Source organism: Lathamus discolor, chromosome Z (assembly GCF_037157495.1).
Source record: "Lathamus discolor isolate bLatDis1 chromosome Z, bLatDis1.hap1, whole genome shotgun sequence".
NCBI lineage: Eukaryota > Metazoa > Chordata > Aves > Psittaciformes > Psittacidae > Lathamus > Lathamus discolor.
In genome coordinates, this window is record NC_088909.1 from 63,302,923 (window position 1) to 63,327,074 (window position 24,152).

General features: G+C 39.5%; 1 protein-coding gene across 6 annotated transcripts in view; it reads left to right on the forward strand.

Moving 5' to 3' along the window:
- CDC42SE2 (CDC42 small effector 2) overlaps positions 1-13,608 on the forward strand; it is an 86,781-nt gene extending 73,173 nt beyond the window's left edge. For all 6 annotated transcript variants that reach the window (XM_065662704.1, XM_065662708.1, XM_065662706.1 and 3 more), the window contains 3 exons: positions 6,575-6,676; positions 11,098-11,215; positions 11,649-13,608. In XM_065662704.1, coding sequence (XP_065518776.1) covers positions 6,575-6,676; positions 11,098-11,196 — 201 coding nt within the window. In that variant the 3' untranslated portion in view covers positions 11,197-11,215; positions 11,649-13,608. The remainder of the gene's footprint in view (positions 1-6,574; positions 6,677-11,097; positions 11,216-11,648) is intronic.
- The last annotated feature ends 10,544 nt before the right edge of the window (positions 13,609-24,152 follow it).

The following is a 24,152-nucleotide window of genomic DNA, read 5'->3' on the forward strand; positions in this document are numbered from 1 at the left end:
GAAGCCTCAAATGCTGCTGCAATAGCCCACTGTAACATGGAATATTATGGCTTGATTTACACAATCCTCAGTCTTCTTAAAGAATAAACTGGAAAATGAATCTCTGGAAGTTGATACATAATATGGGGAAACCAAAACAAAATACCATGCTTTAGCATGTTGTCTGATGCACAGCAAAAGCATCAAGCTGTTTTCGAAGTTAAATACAACAGAAATTTCTCATCATTTTATTCAGAAAAGGAGGCTATAAAGAACAGGGATTTTGACTTAATGTCACTTCTTAAATTTTTTTCTGCATGTCAGTCTTTGTGGCAAACTTACAGATTTTGTATTGAAATAACAAGTGAAACCAAAATAACATGTAATGAAAAATAGTAGAGTGTCTTGCAGAATAAAGAGAAATTGTGACAAAATGGAACCAAAGTTCTCTTGTTTACAGGTAGTTAGAATGAAAGACACAAAGAACGGTGTCAGAAAAAGGTGCATCACTTGCTGCTTTATGTATGGGTCATTTCATATTGATCGGTTTGGAAATATGTTGCACAAGATCAGAATAGTTAGATCAGTGTGCTATTTTCTTTCTAATTTAGTTTACTGTGCCCTACACTTTTTGGAGCACAGGTAGCTGAAGTGGCAGAGAAATGCCTTGAAATGCAATATATGATATATCAGTATATATGTAATACATAAATATGTCACATATAAAACACTGTTGCTGCATATAAAATAAGACAAAACTATATATATATATGGAAGCACAGTCTTGAAAACTGACATTTGTAACATTTTGGTAAATGTTACAAAGTTAGCAGTAGGAAAGTGTTATCCTTGCCTTGTGGTAGCATAATGATATTAATGAAGAATAATAAAATGTTCTCAAATGAGAAGCAACTGTAGCTGTGTTAAGTTTTGAAAAGAATGGTCAAAACAAAAATCTACTACTTGTGACTTAAATACAAAATTTTTTTATTCTTACTGTGAGTTGCAAAGTTCCAGTATTCTGCTGCCACTAATTTATTGCAAGTGTAGATGTGCTCTGTTCGTTCCCTGTAGTAGGCTTGCACTGAGGGCACTGGGTATTCTGTTGCCTGGTTTCTTCAAGTTGACTTGCCTGAGATTCTAAGATCTCAGAACAGCATGCAGTTGGGTATGTGGGAAAAAGAGCTGGCAGTTTTTCTTGTGTGTAAAGGGGAGATGAATTATAGGTGCAATGAGAAAAGTGCCATAAATGGGAATTTTAATAAAGCAGCATTTTTGGAAACTCTGCATGTTCCAGATATGGTGGTGGCTTATCATCCCGTCTGAATTTCTTTAGTTTCCACCATGTTTTGCTTTATGCCTCAAAAGTGTGTTCCTCGTTCACACCCACATACCACTTCCATCTGAGGGCTGACCAGGGCTGAGATAGAGCTCTTTGCAGATCAAATCTGCACAGGCTTTTATGTTGCAGCATCCTTTGAAGTGCTGTGTGCCACTTACATCTAGCAGTTTTCTCAAAAAATCTGGCTTAGACTTAGCAGAACGTGGTTTTCTGCCAGCTAAACAGAAGAGACTGCTTTTGATCCTCAGCATAGGTAGGTTGGTACTTGACTTTGGGACACCTTTGTATGGTGCTCTGACTTCACTTGCAACTTCTTTTAGCAGCTTCCAGAAAATAATTATCAGCCTGCTAGGATCACTCAAATACACATTTGAGACCTTGATGTTACTCTGCATGTATTTTCTTTTTCTTATTTTTTGAGTGGCCTGTCCTGAAGGGCAGAGAAAGATGCATAAGGAGAAAAATTTCCAAACCTGTTCTTTTTCATATGTATGTATACAGGCAAAGAACTTGCCTAATTCAGAACCATTGCCATCACTGTGAAGTGGCTTGAGCTAGAGAAGTACATACCTAGCCTCTGAACAAAATTTGGACATAGTCAAAAAAGATCACTTCTTCCCTGCAAGCCAAAAATAGAGGGGAATAGAAAGGAAATTTTACATGCCTCTGGACCTATCAGTGGAAAGTCTTTGTTTAGACAAACAAACTACAGTTTTAAAATGTCTTGCAAGGGGTAGTTTTTTGACCTGTGAAAACGGCTTTTCAGAAAAATGCTTGTAGCTTTGCTGAAGGGCAGGTTATCTATGTGGTATAATTATTTTTTTCCTAAAATAGATGTTTTTAAACTGTTCACCAACAGTTTCAAGAAACTTGCACAGTTAAAATTGTTCCTGTATGGTGCAGCTGTTGGTGACTTTCTGAATTCTCATCTTGTACTTCGAAAGAGATGCTACCCTTTGTGGGTGCAAGGCATCACTTGGAGATCAAGAATAGAAGAGACATCAATTTCTTACTTCATTACTATGGTAACTGAGATGTGATCCAGTTTCATTGCTTCTCGTGTATGTTCAAAGCAAAGCTTCTGAGATGGATGCTTGGACTGCTTCTCAAACATCTAACACACAAACCCGCATGTCTTCTACTTCTGTTTGAAGGTTATCTATTCTTTGTGTGGTGTGAAGATTACCTGGTATGTACTTCACAATTCAAATTCTGCAGATTTTTTTCAAGGGAACAAACTGAGTAAAGTCATTAAATTATGATATTTCATAATACACTTCTAGGATCCCTTTACAGGTCTTATCTGTCACCTCTGTTGTGCTCTTTGCCACCCATCCCCCCTTAATAAAGAAGGAACTGCCTTAGGACAAGGCTGAGGAGAAAGAAGGGGGAGTCAAATACAACAGTTGAGACTTTGATACTACAGTGCTACAATTCAGATTTGTTTCTTTGCCCACTGATAACAAATGCTTCAGTAACTTGACACAAGCCAACAAGAAAGGTAACAGCCCAGTTAGTTAATCATAATGTGAACTTCATTCTACTTCCCCCCTGCTAAGAAACAGTCACAAATAAAACAGATATAGGACATAGTGTCTTATTGCCATTAGTCTGCTAGAGCTGGGACATGTAAGCATTCTGTCGGAAAACATGTTTAAAGCCAACCTTTAGATGCTCCAGATACTCAGGTGCAGGTATGTTGAAGTCCTTTGCACTAGCATTATAAACATGTGGTTGGTTTATATATCACCTTTGTAATCAGATCTCATTACTACAGTGGTTAGTGGTGTATGTATATATTAGAAGGCTAATTATTTATGGTATGTTACCAAGCGGAGTTTGGGGCATGGGTGACAGACAGCTAATGGCAATTCATTTTCAATGGGCTGTGCCAGCTCAGGCATGTGACTTGCATTAGAAACAACCATGGAAGGGAAATGAGCATAACTGTACAATTGTACAGTTAATTTCTTCTGAAGAGACTAATGTGCTGTTTCTCAGCTTCTTTCAAATTAAATATACTAAATTTACTGAAGAGTCAATCTATGTGTTAATTCTTACTATTCATAGAACAGTGGTATTGCTTATGTTTTTAGAGGTACAGGGCCTCACAAAATACAACTGCACAGTAAAATGATGGTAGAGTTAATGTTTATGGTGTCCTCTGTAAAAGTTTTGTAACCTTTCCAGGCATGCTCCCCTGCTCCTGCTTCCTGTGTTGCATTCCTTGCACAGAGGTGACTTTTTACAGTGCTCCCTGTGTCCCTTCACCCATGCTAATTGATAGTTTTGGCTCTGGCTGAGGCTGTGCCTAGAGAAATAGCACATCCTAGTAGGAGCAGCTCAATGTCAGTTAGCAATGCTAGTGCTTCATCCCGAAGAAGTCTAATTTGTACACTCCTAGATTCCTCTGAAATTAAAATGGAAGCATGGTGAATGTGGAATGGCAAAGTTGCTTGAAAAGCATGCTCATGATCTAAGCTAAAACACTAGTGTAAATGCAAGTTGAGCTCTCTTGAAGAAAAAAAAAAAAAACAACAAACTGATGTGTGATTGGCTTTCAGGGTGGACGACTTTGTGGTCTTAATGTAGCAGAGTATTTACATACCATTCCATTGCTTCAGGGAGATCATATCAGTGGGCTCTTGCCAGGCTGTAACTGGCTGATGGCCTCTGATACAAACTCACTTAAGATAAGGAACAGTATTTGATGACAGTTCACTTTAATTACTGGTTACTAGTTGACTAGCAGATGATTAGCAGAGAGTCATTTACAGTCACAAGATCCAGCATTCTAGTTCTGTTACTGGCATTACAGTGATCTTAGCAGCAAGTAAAGGAGGAAAGGGAGTTGCACAAAGAAAGGATTTGGTTGTTTTCAAAGCAAGTAAATAAAAAAATCTGAAAGCTTTGGGATTATCTACATTTTCTCTGCATCAAAACCTTGCATTTCAAAACTCTACTAAAACCAAGAAATCATGGCTTTATTGTTTAGACATATAAATTAACTTAACTGTGGCTGTTGGCTGTTTTTTGGTTTTGTTTTTTTGTTGGTTGTTTTTTTTTTTTTTTTTAAGGGAGAGAAGGGCAACTGCTACAGGCCTGAAACAAATTTAATTGGAGTGGTGGGTTTCATACAGCTCTCTAGAGCTTCTTTCTCTGTCAGCGCCACAGCATATTACAATACTGTATTGTGTAAATACAGCAAAGTGCATTAAAATAATCACCAGATCTGATGGAGATGCTCCTTGTCCTGAATGTGTCAGATCAGCAGTTCTCATCCAGTGGAAGCATAAGCCTGGTATAGGTCATGTATGCTTTGATAGCTGATATCATGCGTAACTTAAGATATTGTATACTGTATGTATAAGTGAACTTGACTTCTATGTTGAAATATTAATGCATTTGTGAGCATGGTAATAGATTCTGTTTGGCTGTTTGTAGCTCTGTGAACTCTACTAATGTTTTCTGTAATTGAGACATCTCAGTTGATTTTCATAAACATTTTCTCTGTGAAAGTCCTCAAATACATGAAGATGTTTTTATAGCTATATTTTTTTTACTTGGTTGATATTGTTAGACTTGTTGGGAGTAGAGAGTTCACTGAGAGTTTTGGCATAGATCATTCTGGTTTTGCTGTTTCTGTGCGAGTGTTCTATGTGTTTCTCTTCACCCCAGCTATTAATATGATGCAATAAGGTACTGAAATATACCAAAATCCAACTTTAGTAATAGGGGAAAAGTATGGTAAAGGATTAAATGTGTTTTGTACTTGCTGGCTAAACCCCATGACGTATTCTCATAGTTGTGGGTTATGATTCATAAAGATTTAATCTGTAGTGGTGTTTCAATAGCAGCTAGCCCACTCATGAGGCATGTACCTTCGTGTCTCTAGTCTGGGTGGTCTTACGATCTCGTTGCACATTAGAAACGGATATACCTTTAAAAATGAGACCGAGTGGACTTTAAGATGATGAGAAGCTTTTAGTTGAGCTCTCTAGTAGTTTCTTAGCTGTTACATCTGTATTTTATATGACACACCTTAAACGGATATATTAATACTATTGTATGGTTGTTGTGGGTTGGGTGGGGGGTTTTTTGTTTGTTTTCTTGTTTTGGGGTGCGGTCATTGGTTGGTTTTGGGGTTTTTTTTTTCAAATACAGATACGGGCATACAGTGACTGCACACTGCATGGTTTGCTCTGTGTAAGCTTCCTGGCTCTGGCCTAAGAAATGAGTTTTCTTGTTTTACTCCTTTAGATGAAATGCTTAGCTGGAGGCAGGCAACCAAAGGAGATTTAATTAGAAGAAGCCCTTACTGCCTCTGATCTTTCATTTGTATGTTATTACATTAATAAAAAATGAATCTGTGACTCTGAGAAAGCAAGGGACTGTGGGGGGAAGACATTAAGCAATTGTTTTCTGTCTCACCGTGTGGGAATGAGAGTCCCTAATGTGGCATCCTGCCTCACTATCGCACTGCACCCTTTCAGCTCACACTCTATAACCGTGCAGACTGGAAGTTATCTGCATATACGGTATTCAGTAAAGATATGTCTGTGACTAATCTTGATCAGACTCAAGGCATTGTTCTGAACATCACCATGAAGGGTATTACAAATGGTGACGTAAGTTCCCATGGCATGCAAATCAGAAATTCTGTAAGTTAGTGGTTTTGTAGACTATATTAATGCTCTTTGATCCTTAATTCTTGTTTTAGATGACTAAACCTCAAATTTTATCTGTCACATCAAGATTTAAATACAAATATGGGCAGAAGTTACTGCGTAAAACACTACAAATATTGCTAATAAAGCTGGAATTTATTAAGGTAATTTACAGAAGTTTTGTTGACTTAAATGGTAGGTCCACTGGTACCACTCCTAAATACAAAGAGTGGTGTCAGTTCTGGTCTCATGGTCTGGTATAGATCATAGAATCATAGAATGATTTGGGTTGGAGGGAACTTTAAACATCATTTGTTTCCAACCCCCCTCCCACAGGCAAGGACACCTTCCACTATACTAGGTTGCTCAAAACCCCCTTCAACTCTTCCTCCAAGTAAAAGATGCAAAGGACAGTATTGCCAGTGTCTTATTTAACCTGGGAATTTGGACTACGCTATTGGACTATGAAAAAAAGTCTTGCAGTGTATGCAATATCCTATGGACAGTTAATTTTTATATTTTTGACACACATTGTTTTGCCTTTTCAGTGACTCTCATTTAGATGGTTTCTTTACTTTCCTTTCAGAAAAGACGGCGGCGGATTGACCGAAGCATGATTGGAGAGCCAACAAACTTTGTTCACACAGCTCATGTAGGATCTGGGGATCTATTCAGTGGAATGAATTCGGTAAGCATGAGCAGATGAAGAACATTTCACCTTAAACAGAATACAGGAACACTGTATGTGTATATTGTGGCTGCAGCAATTTTTTTAAATTTTTCAACTATGAGAAAGAATCTCTATGAAAGAGCAACCTACTAGCACCTTACTCCTAAATCCTAAACTCTTGCCTTCAAGGTTATGGAATAGCATTTTTAAAATTCCTCTATTTATGGACAATACCTAGTAGATTCTGTATAAATTGTATAGGCTGTGTGTAGAATACTTTGTTCCGATGGCATGTATGAACTAAAATAGAGGTATATCTACAAAATATCCCAGAGTACTTTAAAGAACTTCTAAGTGTCTCATAGTTGACCAGATTTCTTACCTTAAATGCTTTAAGCTATTTTAAATATAGTTTATGTAAAACTAATTTACCTCAGCTTATGGTGCACACAAATTTTCTTGGGTGTTCTTTTTGAGGTTTTTCTGTACTATGTAGCCCTATCTGCAGTGTGAATTATTTCCAGAGCAAGCAACAATGTCAGAGGCAAGGTTTTGTGTCTTCCTGTAGATGACAGGAGCAGTAAATATTTCTGTCTCCCTGAAAGTGAAAACCAGAAGGTAAGGCAGATACTGAAAATCAGCTTATGAGGAGGGATTTTTTGTGTACAGCTTCATTATTTATGTGAAATGTCAATCTGTTTTTAAAGTCAGTAATATGCACCCTAGAAAAGGGCTGTATGTAGATAATGATGAAAATTAACTTCTTGACCTTAATACTCTTTAAAGGAAAAAACTGTTTTGAGATTAAAATGATGGAGAATACTTTTTGACAAAGGACAAAAAAGAGTTCTCAGAGGTATCAGTGTAGGAAGCAGAGTTGTAAAGGAAAGAGACCATTTTAATGTAGGCAAGTGAGGTCATTTGTAGTTTCAACTAGTTGACAGCTTATTGAGATCAAAAACAAATTTTGTAATTCATTGCATATTGAGGAAGGGCAAACCTAGAAAATCTGACATGGCAAACAATATGCTACATTTTCCCAGAAACAGTGTAATGGGTTGGAAGTGATTTGTATGAAAACATCTCTAAGCAAGTTAAACAGACAAACACAGCTTCAACTTGATAAAATTCAGTTAAAGCTAATTATTCATTTAATGCAATGTATTACATTAATATTTAAAGCCCTTATAAATGAAAGTAGTAGGTTTGGTTTGTTGGGGGGTTTTTTGTTTGTTTTGTCTTTTCAGCATGGCTTTTTGCTTTTTATGTTTGTTGTCCCTCTTGTGAGAACCTTCCTCATTCTCACAGCTGAGCTGCCCCCTGTGAAGATTGTGGTGATTGCCTGAAGCTTTGCCTCATTCACCTCAGATGTTTCCCTCTGCTTGACCTCATCTTTGCCTTATGTAATATCCAATTAATCTCTAGGTAGTAGGTAATCATTATTGTCTCTCTACATAACTTTTTCATTTTGAGAGCTCGTAACTGGCTATCTCCTTCTCTCACTTTTTTTCATTTGGATAATATGCTGTGTCGGTGACCAGAGTAATTTTTTTGATCCCATATAGAATGGATCTGTATGCAAAAAATAATCCTGTTTTTCCCTCTCTCTTCAGAAGCACAAATCTCTGCTTTTTCACACTGCTATTTTCCTGGCTCTTCTGTGGTGACTTACTGTGGTAATATTCCATCCAGTCTCCTTATTAATTCCAAGACTACAATATTAACTTACATATGTTTTTCTGCTGCTTAATTTCCTTTATAGTATAGACATTATACTCCTTCATGAACCTCCTTGTGCCTCCTCTCTTTTGGATACTTTAGGAGGACCTTTTGCAATTTCATTAGCTTTTGCCATATGAATTTGGTTCTTATTTGCTATCTGGTCTGTGCCTTTTTTTCATCAGCATTGTTCTATATTAAATGCCCTTATGATTCTTGAGTATAGTAGCTTTCTGACTACTGAAATATTTTGCTTTTTTCTTTGCTTTCTCTGTAGAGCGTCTCACTCCTTTGTCAAAGGTACATTTAAACAGTAGGAGTCCTCTGTGCACTGTTTCTTTCTTATTCCCATCACCACCTTCTTTTATGTTCATATTCCATAGTGAAATCTCTCATTTTCTTCTTCTGCTTTGTATTCCTCTTTTTAGTCTTTGAGTTCATGTATTTTGTCCTTTTTTTCGGTTTTGCTTGTTTTCTTTCTCAAAGAAATTGTACCGTCTGTGTGATTTCCTAATTCTAAAAGGAAGGGAAAGAAAAGGAAAGAAGAAAATTAATGAGACATAAGCAGCACAACAGATTGTATGATCTCTAATTGGTGCAATCCCCTTCACTTTCCAAAATCTTTAAATTCTTACCCTATCTAAATTAGACATAAGAGAGAACAACCTTGTTACGTATCATCAAAGGAAGGCAACGACGTCTTTGGGAAAGAAAAAAATTACTGTGTTTCACGGTGCATGTTTTTGTAGCTCAGACTGCCTCAGGAGGAGGATGCTTCAGAAGGAGTAACACCTGATAGCCTACAGCTGTTATACCTGCTTTTGCTCAGTGTTTTTAATGTTGTGTATCTCCTATATAACCTTTCATATACAAAACAGCCACTGAACTGCTAATGCAGTCAAGTTTAATTTGCTGTGTTCTCTTTGCTTTAGATGTAATAGCCTCTGTGTTTTAGACTGATACTTCCTTACCCACTAACACAAGCATCTATGTGTGTGACTCAAGTACCAGAAAAATTATTCTAACCTATAGAAGTACTCAAAAATTTACACTTCAGCCAGGCAAGTTATCAGGCTGTAAGGTGACATGGCCTGGAGATGTTTTTCTAGCTCTTCTTCACTAGAGCAATCTTCTTCACAAGAGCCATCCTCTCAAGTCATTCTTGTGAGTACATTTACATGCATGTTAATTATTTTCTGAGAGAGGGAAAAAAAACCACCCACACCACCAGAGTAAATTCAAACTCCTTTTGTTCCAGTGAGCAACAGAAGATGCTTGGTGCATGTGACCAGCTTGATAAAATGTCAGAGTTCTTAAGCACCACCCCATAAATGTGGATGCACTTATCCACACTTTATTACTGAGTTTGTAGTCTATATTGGCTCTGAACACTTTTCCCCTGAAGAAAAATGGACTATAACTTTGCTTTGCTGCTGTAGCTATATCACGTATTTGAGCAAAGCACCAAGGTAGAAGATGAATTTGCATTGAGTTTGAATACACAAAAAAATGATCTTTTGCACTTTTCTTTTCTTTTTTTTTTCTCTTTCACATTGGCCATGAGAATCTGTGTGTAAGAAAGAGTTGTGCTCGTTCATTTTGTGTGTGTGTGCATGTGTTTTGCTTTGCTGTAGAAAATACATTTCTTTTGTCTTTGCAGATGGGGAAAATAATGTGCAAGCTACTTGGAAATATTTCTCCAGTGCTGTTTTAATACAGTTTTCTAGTGCTGTTTTGAGGTCTCTGTGAAGGAGCATACACGTAATAATTGCAAGTGATGCCCTGCAGGCATAGGCTTTGCTGCAAGTTCAATTTCAGAAGCTGTAGCCTTCAATATGTTATTTTGTGCTCATTGTGTACTTGTTATGTATGCTCTGGGGTGCAGAGGGAAGAAAGGCAAAACCTTTAATGCTGGAGTTGTCTTCCTGCAGGCACTTGGACATTATTATTTTGACTCATGCAGCACAAGCAGTAAAAAACTATGGATTCCCTTCCTTTTCATTGAGAAAGTCAATGAAAGCCATAGAGAGATGTGTGTGTCTTGGGGTGAGAAGGGAAGTGTTCTTTATATATTGCTTTGTATCAGGCTAAAAATACCTTCAAATAAGCTATTTCCAGGGAAGTTGGTAAACTGAGTATGATTTAAACAATAAATTCCCTGCCATCTAGAAGAATAAAGCAGTAAAGGAAAACACTGTATGCTGTTATGTCAATAGATAAATAAAAAACCTTTCACAAACCAAAAGCTCCTTTTTGGTTTAGAAAGTCCTTTTTTAATTATCTGAAGTTAGCCATACGGTGCAGATATTTTGTATGTGGTCTGTGATGTGTCAACTTCTCTGATTTATCATACTTGCCAAGAACACTTTCCATGTAACGAGGTAAATTACAGCTTGTCAGATGGAGTGGAATTGGATACTAGTAAGAGATATGATTATATTTTCTTGAGTAATCAAGAAGGTCAGTGAAAGCCTGAATCAGTTTTCTTTAGGGGAGAGGAAAAATTTCTGCTCAAGCATCAGTTCTTCCCTCTCTCCTGCTGAGTTGCCTGCAGAAGTGAAAATTCCAGCAAGCCTACGCTGTCCTCATGCAAAAGTAACGCAGCTTTAATGCTAAAGGAGCACTTGAAAACCAAACCTAAACAAGAAACAGAATTGGAAGCAGGAAGATGCCGTAACTCACTGCTTTTCCTCTTTTCTCTGCCCCCCTTCTGTCTCCAGGTGAGCTCTATTCAGAACCAAATGCAGTCCAAGGGAGGCTATGGAGGTGGCATGTCTGCAAATGTTCAGATGCAGCTTGTAGATACAAAGGCAGGATAACCCTGGGGAAACTTTTCCAGTAAGTATTGCACTGTGCTTTTTAGGCACTGGTAGACTAGTAAGAAGAACAATCATACTACTTCATAATTAGCTACCTATAAATAGCTGCATGTTTATGATGCCCAATTTTAAAATGCATTTCTGAGTAGAAAATACTGTGTCATGTAAGCACGTTATTCTTTTTCCACAGTAAGCTAGAGCTTGTCTAGACTGCATCAGTCTGTCTGTAAGCCTGTTTTATACCAAAGATGATGATGTAGGCAAATCTTTGCAAGTGAAGTTAGTTGTGTAATTTTGTGATACGTTTTGTATACCGTTATTTTTGCAACAGTTCCGTCCATTTAAGCATAGTATGTAAGGTGTTGAATCAATGAATAGCGATGTTAAAAGTAGGGAAAATGGTCGCTCAAAATGTTCAAAACTCAGTTTAATGTGTGGTTTTTGTCTTCCAGGTTCATGTGGGTTCCTGTATCTTCTTTCCTGTGTCCTGTTTTTTGCCTTGGTGACTGCTTTCTGTGCTCATGATGAGAGAAGTGATGACTCATTGTTCACCCTTTGTGATTACTCCAGTGAAAAGTTCCTGTTCAGCTCTGATGATGATGCCATTTATCAGATTGGTCCGACCTTGCCTTTCTGTGGCGTGTACATGTTTGCTTCTACCAGAATCATGAACATAGAGCTGTTTAGGATTGGTTTTAGTTTTTTGTTTGCTTTTAAGGCAAATTAAAGCACCAACCTAAGCTTCCCTAATCCCTCACAACTCCTCACAACATTCTGTTGCTTTTTAATCATTAAATCTTTTGTCCACTAAAGTCACGTAGAAATGAGTGAATTTCCATTAATGTCTTCAGTGACCTATTGTTCATACCCATTTTTTGAAAGGTCTAGGACCTGCAAGCACAAATTATTATTCCATACAAAATCAGCAGAGTAGATGACCGCATGCTTTGTGAGGTTGCTTTGTATGGTGGCCCTCTTGGTGCTAAGCAGAAAAACAAAATAAAAATTGCTTACTGCAGACTGGTGGAAGATTTTGCTGTGGCACCAAGTCATGCCTGTTTCTGACAAAGGATTTGTAACTTAGCTGCTTCAGAATTACGTTTTTATTTTAGTTATTATCCAGCTGGTCTTGAAGTAATAAAGACAGAGCTTGCATTCATGAGGCATTTGTTGTAAATGTTCAAGTATATTTATTTTGAAAGAGCTGACCTTGAGACTGTAAACCAGTGTAGTACCGTATCTAAGTGTTGTGGAAGCGCTTTAGTCTATTTAAAAAAGAAAAGCATAAGTTTGGCTGCTTCTTTTTATTTTTACAGTTTTTCTTAATTTTAGGCTGTATGGTCATTTCCAGTAGCAGCATGTCAGACTGCCTGCAATATTAGCTGAAAAGTTTAGTAGACCTCTCGAGTAGTTGGCAGTTTCTGTGTACTAAATATTTAGGGGCCATGGAAGTTGCTAAGAGCAACATACTAATCTGGCAGAACAGATGCCAATGAAAACAACATACAGGGTGACTTTTTACTAAGTCAGTAAAACGCCTTTTGCTCAGGTTCCAAAGCATGTTTCTTTCACACGTTGTGAAATTGTATTTTAATATTGCACTGTTTTCAGATATCTCTATAAATGGTCCCTTTTTTTCCTCCTTGGTGGTGATTTGATAGAATTCAATAATTTGAGTCCTGGTTGAGTTAAATTTTTATGTGGGGAAAAAAAAGCATCCAAACAAGGCATAACTGAGCCTAGTCAGATCTGTTTTTATATGTGAGCACTCGTATTCATAAACATAGACTGCTGTCAATGATTCTTTATTCTTTTTCCATACTACCCCTGATTTCACATTGCTACAGCTGTCAGATTGATTTAAACATGTATGAACCTACCTAGTCTTCTCTCTCAGTTCACGAACAATGCACAAAATGTAGTGCTGTGGTGGTAGTTTGCCTTTCCTAAATTGTATTCCAGTGGTAGGTGTCAGTTATCTGGTTCAGTAGTTCAAATTAGGTTGGATAGTCTTCACTGATTAAAGGTACTGATTTACGACAACATGAGATCAAAATGTTCAATTGTCTGGGTGCATAAACATGGCAGTGCAGTGATACATTTTATTTTTTTTTCCTAGAGGTCAACATTTCCAACACCACTTTATCAATGAGTCTTAAATATACTAAGATTACAAAATTATTTGAACTTTGTCATTGGTAATAGCGACTTAAATTTACTTGCCAAACATATCTTGCACTTGTCAAAATGTTTTCAACTCAATAACCAGGAGAAAAAAAAATGGCATATTTTTATAACAGACATACTTTTTTTTTGTACATTGTGTTCATTCTTGAATAAAGTCAGTTCGGTGTTGGCTTGGAGATATTAAAAGGAAAGTATTGACTTTTATTCAATAAATGTTTTCTTTCAGTTCGTGGCCTATACTTTTTCTTTTCATAAATTACATGTGCATTTTGGAAGAACACTTGCAGCTTGTGGGCAAACTTGTGATGAAAATTCTCTGAAGAATAACTTACTGGTTTCATTGAGGAATTTGTAGGTTTTTGAGTGTTTTGACCTTTTTGTTGCCAAGTGGATTTAAACCATAATTTTAGTGGCAGTTTTGTTGCATTGATTTCGTGTGTATAGCAGGGGCTTTTGCAAGGATCTTCAAGGAAAGGCTTCTTAAATACAGCGGAAACCTTCATACACAGGATTTCTTTCCTTTTGACTACAACTGGTATATGTGTTATTCTCTTGATTGTGATACAGATTATTGTGGTCATCAAACCTAATTGTACAACTAATCATCCTAATAGATACATCTGTATTAAATATACCTGCAAGGCACAGTATTGTCTACTCTGTATTTGGCTCAATTTTTATATTTGATGCTCAGAGTTAATTCATTAAGCACTAATTTAGTATTTTAAAGTTCATGATAAATTGTTTTAAAGACCAATAATGAATTCTTTAGCTCATGGCAAGTTCTTGAAATTGCCAGTTGAGGAAAAAAGAGAGTTCTAAAAGGAAAGAAAGATCAAGATAAAGCCTTGAGATACCAATCAGCTAGAGGGTTCTGTTGTTTAAATGTTGAGGTTATGGAAGTACTTAGTAGTGTCTACTAAGGTGTATCTTGAAAAGCAGATGTTTTAATATAACTGTCTCTAAAAACAAAGGGGTTTGACCTCTTAAAGAAGGAACCAGCCTGCTTTGACTTTGTCTTTAGGCTGTTTAGATGCCTAAAGCAGTTTTATGAGTCAGTTTATCCCTTTTGTGCCTTTTTTAATTTAAGTGAGAAGGTGCTACGTAAGCAACCAAGTCTCTAAACATAGTCTTGGTCTAATGGACTCTTGGTCCACTGTACTCTGCTATGATTTGATAGAACAGGAAACCCTCAACCTTCAGATCCAGAAAATTAAGTTGCTAGGAAATCTTGCCCCATCTACATAATAATGTTCTAACCAAGTACAATACCTGTTTAGGCACAACACAATTATTCAGGTTTCAGTATTCCTTGTCTTTTGGTTTTGGTTTGTTGTTTTGTTTTTTTGTTTTTTTTTCGGGGGGGGGGGCGGGGTTAGGAGGCACTCAGCTAAATACAATACTGATTTTCAAGGTTGAACTTTTTAAGCTATTCGCATTTTGTGTATGTCCATGAGAATAAGGCCCCTTCCTACAGAATGTAAAGTTGATTTCTTTGAGCTTTATAAGGATTCTATGGATCTCCAGCACTTTATTGTATTTCCTGATCTCCATAGAAGATCTCTGTGCATGCCATTCAAAAGATTTAATGAATTGACTGTACTTTCTCCCTTTATATGCCTTAAGAAATAAATAAGTACTATGCCCCCTTCTGAAACCAGAAGGAAGCAGTATAGGGTTTGCCCACAGAAAGTTTATTAGGTTTCTATATTTGTGAAAACAATTTAATGGAAGATGCCTGGGGTAGTACACAGTCCCACAGATCAAAAAGTTTAGGTGAGGATTTCACACAAATTGTGATCCTGGATTTTGAAGTTTTTTAATATTGCATTTATTTGAATTTAAATGGTAAAATTGCCATTCTTTATTCCATATCCCTTTTTCTATGATCACGACTAATTGGATATAAGGAGGAAATTCTTTCCTGTTAGGGTGGTGAGGCACTGGAATTGGTTGCCCAGGGAGGTTGTGAGTGCTCCATCCCTGGCGGTGTTCAAGGCCAGGTTGGATGAAGCCTTGTGTGGGATGGTTTAGTGAGAGGTGTCCCTGTCCATGGCAGGGGGGTTGGAATGAGATGATCTTGAGGTCCTTTCCAACCCTAACTATTCCATGATTCTATTCACTGAAGGCTATGCAGTATTATACATAATATTGTTATATTATGGACTATTTACTCCAGCATTTTCTTATTCCTTAAAACAGGTGTTAACATGACATAATGATGAAATCTGGAGTGAACTGCAGATTTAGTGGTATAGTGCAATTCCATGATAAGAAACAGTTACGTCAGGACGCAAACCATTTTCGGAGTAAAGGATGTTGTAGGCTCAGTATGTAGGACTTCCTTTATATCAGGTCTGTGAAAACATGTTGGTTGCAGTCACAGGCTACAGCTTCCCTGTGAAACAATTCTACTAACAGTACGAAGATGTACAAATGGTCATCAGCAGAGCACTACCTTACTTAGGAAGTTCACCTGCCTGAGACTGATAGCACATACAACACTTGCTACTGGGACATTAAGAAATACTGAGGTGACTGACAAGCAGTGAGCAAGATTCCCTGTGAAAACTTAGCCATATCTTCTGCTTACAAAAATCTGTGCATTGAAGTAGAAATGGTAAATTTTAGATGGTTCTTTCAGTGTTTGCTGTTAGGTGATTAGGAGTAATCTTTGTGCGTAGATGCAATAAGCCAACATAATGGAAGTTACTGTTAACTTGAGCAAGTAACAGTAAGTGCAAGCCATATTTCTTAATCATCACTATGAATGTACAGTTCTGGCTAGATTCCTTGAAAATCAACAGATGATAGAGGTCCTACCTTATGCAATATTGGCAAATATTAACTCAGTATTCCAGTGAGCAGATCAAAAACGTTTATGTAATGAAGAGGAGTTGCATGTGCTTTTCAGTATGTCAGAAGAAAGCCCATTTACTTTCACTGTATTTGTAGCAAGAAGCAAACTGCTCATTGCATCAGTTATTACTAAATCAGCTATAAATTATTTAAAAATATGCAGTACTCAATAAATAAACTGACAACCATTTAGTAGTATTTAGCATCCCAAATAATAATTGCATGGTCCTGACTGTAGTTCTGTATGCATGGCATTAAAGCTTATTGAAAATGATATGCTGGATCTGGCCGTGATTAGTAGAGGTATTTCAAAGGCATACCAGTAAAACTGCTTGGGACTGGTCCTATTAACTTATTCTCACAGCCTGTGCTAGCACTTACACTGATTTGGCTCTCAGCTGACTATATTAGGTACTGACCTACAGAAAAGTTCGGGGGGGTTAGCCAAATTGGTTAGTTTTAACCTGGATCCACTTCTTCATGCTTACCCAGAGTAAGTACAGATTGGCATGGGATCAGAAATAATATGTTATGGGGAACACTGTGATAAGCTGGCAGTGGAAAAGCATCAAACTACTTCCACTTTTTGGGAGTGCCATTTCCAGTTTTCCCTAGGTTATTCTGTTTGGTTTGTGGACACAAAGCACATTGACACATTGCCAAATGGTCAACTACATCATCACCAAGAGTCAGCCAGCCTCAAGCAATATGATTCATTTCTGCTATCAGTGCTAATTGCATGTCACCACTACACAAGACTTGACTTTCTTCCTTCACACAAGCTATTAGAATTTACATGTTCAGGCTTCAAACAGGGTTTTATTAAGCCAAGAAAACACAGAGTGCTGGTAGAGCTGTCAATAATTTGCTGAATACCAAGCTTACTCAATTAAATACAATGCAGAGTTGTATAACTGCATTTAGGAAGGATGGAGCTGTCATGCAGAAGGCATGTTCATTTGTTACAGCTGTTCAAGCATTTGTGGGGGCTTTTCATGACATGGATGGTCTATAACCAAATTTGGTTAGTTGTTTTGGGGGTTTTGGGGTGGGTTTTTTTGGTTTGTTTTTTTGCACAGATGAGGACTGCATATCTGGTAGGTAACACTAAAATTGGCTTACTCTGATTTTCCAGCAGCTGAAGAATGTGTTGGTATATGCAAAGGTCATGATAAGCTCAATCAGTCCAACAGTGACTTTGAGGGTAGGAGATGTTTCAGCATGAAACAGTGAGCCACCCACTATGGATAGATATGGTTAATGCTAATGTACATTTTGGCACTCCACAGCTTTTTCCACTTCTCACAATTTCACCTACTGGAGCAGTAACAATTGTCTCGTGTATGGTGTATACATTAAGCAGCAGAGATAATGCACAGATGTGGGGACATTGTGCAGTGTTTTGATTTGAGTGCATAAAGGAGAAATACATTTTGGAAGGTGAAAATAAAGAATCAGCAATCGCATTTCACCCAGCAGTGCTCTGGGTTTGGAAGGCTTGAGGACTCTGGGGAGGGCAGATACTAATATTGCTTGAGTGAAAAGAAAGGAGGGTAAGTGGGGGAGGAGGGTAAACTTCGATAGGTGTCCAAGCACTGTACGCAAGCCAGTTCCCCATGGTGCTCTGTTCAAGAAGGAGCTGTTAGTGACAGCCACAAAGCCAGAGCCCAGTGCAGCAAGGCTTATTCATTTTTCACTGTTTTGGATAGTAGATTCCAAGCCAATTACTCTTTCTGTAAGTTGCAGTAGACATGCGGTTTCCAGCTGGCATAAGTAGGATCCGTCGCAACAGGCATGGTAGGAGCAGCCCAGGGGAACAGGGCTGCATGGTGAACAGAGCTGGGAAATGAGAATCTTCATCACAATTTTCGAAGTCTCTATTAAATGAAAATCGTTTTTGTTAATGTGAGCACATACAGGGCTGTGCAGTGGATGCCCATGCAGCTCCACATCTCTGAAGAAAACATTCAGAAGCCTATTTTCAAACCCGTTTTCTGGAACTGGACAACATCAAGATTATATTCCTGCTGCAGGTCCAAGTCCCAGTATTTCTTTATACTGACTAAACCCACCTCCTTCTATTTGTTTACAACTATCTACAGTTCCATAGATGCTGTTTTTCTCAAAGACAGCCAAAACGTACCCAGCCCAGCCTTTGGATGGGAATTAAATTGCTGTGCCATGCTTTGGTTAAGAGCTTCCTCACTCATTCTCTGAATCACAACCACAGCCCTGGAGATACATGACAGAAGGAAACACTGTGGCTAATGCAACAGCTTTGTAAAACCTCAAACTGAAAAGTTACATGGAGGTGGCTGCTTATTAAAACAATTTTAAATAGGATTTTCAGCCTCTCAAAACCTGCTTTTGTACCCAAACACTTATAGCAAAGTTAAGCTGGTTTTGACCTGTATAGGTGCAGCAGCCCCTACTGTCCCCACCATACATGCTGTAATGAGACCTAATGATTTCTTTAAGAATGAGAGCCTGATGGTTCCTGAGGCACAGGGCACTTCTCAGCCACTGTGTGATGTGTCCACCAGCATCCTGTGCAGCAGTACTTCAAATACCCACCAGCAGCAGTGCGAAGGCCAGCACAGCACCAACGGAATGCATGTCCCAACCCAAAGCACCAGAGACATTGGCATGAGGGAATTCCAGTGATCCTTGTCAGGGCTTACAGGCATGGCAGCCACCAGCAGGCAGCTCCTGGTGGAAGTGTGGTGGCCAGTGTGGTCCAGCCAGGTCTGCCACAGCGAGACTCTCTCCAACACATGCCGCTGCTACAGCCCCAGTCTCACCCCAGACTGAGTAAGTTGTTTGCACCACATTCCCGGGCAGCCCTGCTACCCTCCCAAGTGCAAATCCACATAGCATTGCACAGGATTGAGAAAACCTGTCTCCAATAAGCTTTTCCAAGTCAGGGCACTTGGCCAACTTCACAGAGAGAAGACAGGTCGGCCAGCTCCCTGCCCTCATTTAGCGGGATTATGCCAGCCCAAGTCAGCTGATGGAAGGGCAACTGGAGCTGGTTATTCTCAATACAATAATCAGCGCTGTCAGTGCTTGGAAAACTGTGATTAAATATGTGCAGCTGCACATTTGGATCTCTTTCCCACTGAGGGAAAGAAACTCCCACACTCGTGAAGAAAAACCCTCTATGGGACTGACATGCCTTCTAAATTTAAGCTTCTCTCTAACCAAGAAATTTCCACAGTCCTGTGCAGCAAGCAATGCCACAGGGCCCATAATACACCCCACCTCCTCACACTACCACCATCACCCAGAAGTAGTAATCTTGATGTTCACATTACAAGATGTTTAACAAGTTGCAATAAGTATTTGGATAATTAGAAAGTGGGCACTGGCCTTCCTGGATGGGCACTCTCCATAGGTAAAGCCAGTTTCACAGCAAGCTGGACTGCTTCCCAAATGAGAACGTTAAATCCAATCCTCTGACCATAAATGAACCTGAAATAAGACTGGTCCTTTCTAATCAGGCAAAGAGAATCCAGAATCAGATAGCTGGAAAGATTTTAAAGGATTTTACAAAATTAGGAATACATTTGTGTGCTTCAGGATTTCATTGCTTTGGGTTTGCATCTGCACAACCTTTTGCCCTAGTTTCTGGTACACCACATCATCTGTGTTTTATTCCATCACTGTGTACTATTAAGGTTTTCAGCTTCTGAGAACTATTTCTCAAGACTTTACATGCTACTGATGTTGCTTGTGTCCTACCCAAGGTCAGTCTTAATCCTCCCATCACAAATGGCATCATAGTCACATTTAGATGGATTATGAGGAATATGCAGCAGGAGCTAGTGAATTTAAGTAGGTGAGGCTTGAAATAACAAACATGGAAAAATTGCCCCTGAACACCTCCTAGAATGCTCCTGAAGAAGCATTAGCCATATTTTGATATTTGGTTGAGGCTAACATACTCTAAAGGATAACAGCAGTGCCACATTTTGATTTTATAGCACTGTATCAAGTGACTGGCATCCCAGGCCTCATCCTCATGTCAGTTGGTAATACTTACTGAAAAGTCACTTCAGAGCTTCCTAGTGAGGTGCACAAACACACAGCTTATAATAGGCCCTTTAAAAAAGAATAGTTTGTTATTAATAATTATATAAATAAGCTTTTATATATATACATATCTATACATATAAGGTATATATATGTATGAAGTAATTGCCCTATTCCTTGCCTGCATTCTGTACCCAGAAAGATGAGACTGCTTCAGAAGCATCAGGGTAACAAGAGTTCTCTACTGCTTCAAGCAATTACCACAAAATACAAAACAATAGATCTCCTGAGAAAAGTGAAAACAGTCACAGCTCTCTCGTCAGAAGGGTTCATTTATTCTTATGAAATAATTTATTTGAAAAGGGGCTGCAGGAACTGAGCCTGGATAGAACAATTTGTCTCATCAGAGGCCACTGCAACTTATACTTCGCTAATTTTTGCCAGTAGGAGCATTTAGGATGACCTGAGTGAAAAGAGAAAGAGCCATTCATTCCTAATACAGCCTCACATACAGCTTTTAGTCATTTCTAACACAAATATTCATTTGATGGGACATAGGAACAGGATCAAATCTGTCCTCTGCCAAGGTGCTGCAGAGAGACAGTCCTGTTACCAACGTCTTGGCATGATGGAACAAACAACAAACAAGAGGAAAGGCCAATGAATTTGAAGAGATAGATGGGATAATTCATTTTTCTCTGGTTCCTGTAAGCAACACCTCCAAGGGAAGTGGGGAGCAGGGGAAGGTGAGCTGCTGCAGTCATGCCAGCTGTAACTGAGAGCTCCGCCTGTGGGACTGCTCATCTGGCATTCTGCTCACATGCACTGACCTGGTATTACCAACTCTTGGCAAGAGGCAGAGGTCTCTGTGCAGCCTCCCATGGCTCCAACAAGTATCTCTGTCTGTGAGTGTGCCTGTAAGTGATTATCAGAGAGGTTGTATACAACACTAAGATGCCCTGATGTCAGAACCAATGACACAACATTGTCATTCTGATGTAATACCTTCTTGAGCCCTTATCGCTGAGAATAGATGTGTCTAAGACATATCATCTATTTTCCTTACAAACAGGGTGATTAATGGCAGGATGCTATTGTGAACCATGTCCTCATCGGAGCTAAATGCTTCAGGTCTTGCCTTTTTGCTCCTGTGGTTAAATGCAAAGTCAATATTGATTTTGGTTGTTTGTGGTTATTTACTCAGCAAGTGGATTTGATGTTTGTATTTCTGGGTTATGCGCAGCAGCAGAAATATCCCAGCCTGGATGCACAAAAAGGTGCGTGCTGCAGGATCAGTGGTGCTCTTAAAAGCCAGACCCACAGTATGGCTGCCCAGCTGTTCAGAGGCTAAGCACAGAGCTCAGCACAGAAGCACACAAACACAAGCAGGCTTTGACAGAAGTTCTTGTGAGTGAGAAAAGGAAAATTCAGAAGCTTCTGCACTTCCAGGCTCCAGCAGCTTCCTTTAGTCAGGTAAATCTGCCTAGAGAGATGAAAACAGGGAAAGCCTCTGGAGTGGTCCCACAGCTGGTCCCTGAAGGAAGGAACACTTGGGGTGTCAGCCTAGTCCTGCTGATGAAAACATGGCAGCATGCAAAGCATCAGCTGGCAGATGACTGTCAGCACCAGGTCTCAAGGAAGATGGCAGGCTAGGTGATACAAGCTTATTGCAGCTTATGGAAAACTGGTAACTGGTTTTCCTTCTGAAAGAGGCTGCTGCAGAGTTCAAACAAGCTCGGTTTTGGTGCAGAAGTGGCCAAGTCGAATGCTACAGCAATGCCAACTGATGAACTGAAAGATGGCTGCAGGGGCACAGCCTGCCTCACCATGGGTTGCACTGCAGCTGCAGAGGCATCTCTGCTCTGGTGCCTGGAGCACCTCCTCCCCTCCTGACCTTGGTGTCTGCAGGGCTGCTTCCCTCACATATTCTCACTCCTCTCTCCCGGCTGTTGTTCCACAGTGGTTTGGGTTTGGATCTGGGTTTTTTTTTTTCTACTCTTCCTCCTAACATTTTCACAGAGGCGCTAGCACTGTGGCTGATAGGCTCAGAATAGACCAGCACATCCTTGGTATTGATTTCTCCCTTATGCTCGTGAGGATTTTGGAAAGTGTGTTGTACAGACATTATCCTCATCCACACAAGGGGGACTGTGAGTGCTAAGCCTTCAATACACTGCACAGAACAGGTGCTATATCTGCTATCCCATTCATACTGGCTAACAGTTGGTCTCCCTTTGAGGGCACACTGGTGACTTCACCTAGCAAACCTAGGCTTCAGAGGTCTACTGGCGTTCTGTAGCATGAGTTGTATGCGACCACCGTATGTATGGTATTTACATCACCACCATACAGTGGTGTGAGCACCTGTGTATGTCTTTAGTGTGCTGCTGCCCTGGTACTCTACATGTGCCCCTGCATGAAGGCAACACGAACAAGTGAGAATCACACTGACATGATGTATAGGCTTCTCATTCCAAGCGAAAGAAAAATAGAAACACATGAATCTAGACAAAAATAAGAAAACCCCACACACCCCAACTTCACTTTCTTGCCAACACTCTGCAGCTTCAGTGAAGCTTATCTCAGATATCAAGCTTAGGGCAATCCCATTCCTCACTGAGCATTTGGCTGTCAGTCTTCAAAAAGTCTAAAGCCCTGAAAAATCATGAATGTGAAGAAAACAACTCAGCGTCACATTGCTTATCCACTAGATCCTGAGCACTCATTAAACTTCTCTCTGTCACAAATCAGCTTACAATGGTTGGCTTGATTGAGCTGAGTGAACCCGAGACACCCTCTGTGCTCCCATCTGCACTTTGAGCCCTTCATCTTCTGGGCTGTGCCTTTCAGCAGAGCAGTCAGATCTAGCAGCCTGCTAAAACTTGCTCTGTGATGATGCTCTGTAAGACCTCAACCCCCAGGAGAGTGAAAAAAGGTAGCAGAAAACAGCCTCCCCTCTAAAGGTTAAAACAGCATTTTAACTGTTTGACATGGTGCTGTATGTGCCATATTACTGCCCTCTGTGCTCCTTTGCTTCAGCTGAAACTGTAAACCCCAACCGGCAGTGCCCATGGCTTTCTGCTGGCAGCCCCACCTCCTGTTGCACTGTTTCCTCACTTCTAGGTGTGAGCCTTGCTGGAGGCGTATTAGCATCAGCTGCAGCCAGAGCCCGTGACCCACCCGCTTCCCACCAGACACACCGAGAAGCAGCATTTTACCGATTTTACTGTCCCAAGTTAACCACCGCCTCAGGAGCACATAAGCTCTTCTCATGTCCCTTAGGACTGTTCCAGATCTCTGAAAACCGAAGGAGTAACCAGTTCCTTTTTCCTCCTTCCCCTACAGCAAAACAGAAACAAGTTCTAACAAACACACAACCAAGAAAAGAGCTGCATGTTTTCTGCTGCATTTGGCACTCAGAAACGAGCATCAAGCACTGGTTAGGACGAAAATATGGAGGAGAGAGAGGATTATATGTAATTTACACTATGATGCCTCTTCCATCAAGTCTGGCTAAATTCTGGATCTCCTTCTCTTACCTCCTCTTAGACCTGGCAAGCCAATGACCTGGCAAGCATTACTGAAAACTATTGTTGGTTTTGGACACCTTCCATCTCTGTTACTTCACTACAGATAAATTCAAAGAGCTGTTGTATACACCCACTTTTGCTAGATAGGAAATGATACTTCTTTTTGAAATGCGCTTTCAAGAGGCATGTACACAGGACAAAACAGCGCATGCATAAGCATGCCTGGTTCTCAGGTCATGCTCCAGCCCAGTACAGGTTTTCAAAATGCTCATTGGCCCTAAGCTGCTTGTGGGAGAGGTTACAGGAGATGGTATTAAGTAGTCAGGCAGCATGACTAGCTTCCATCCT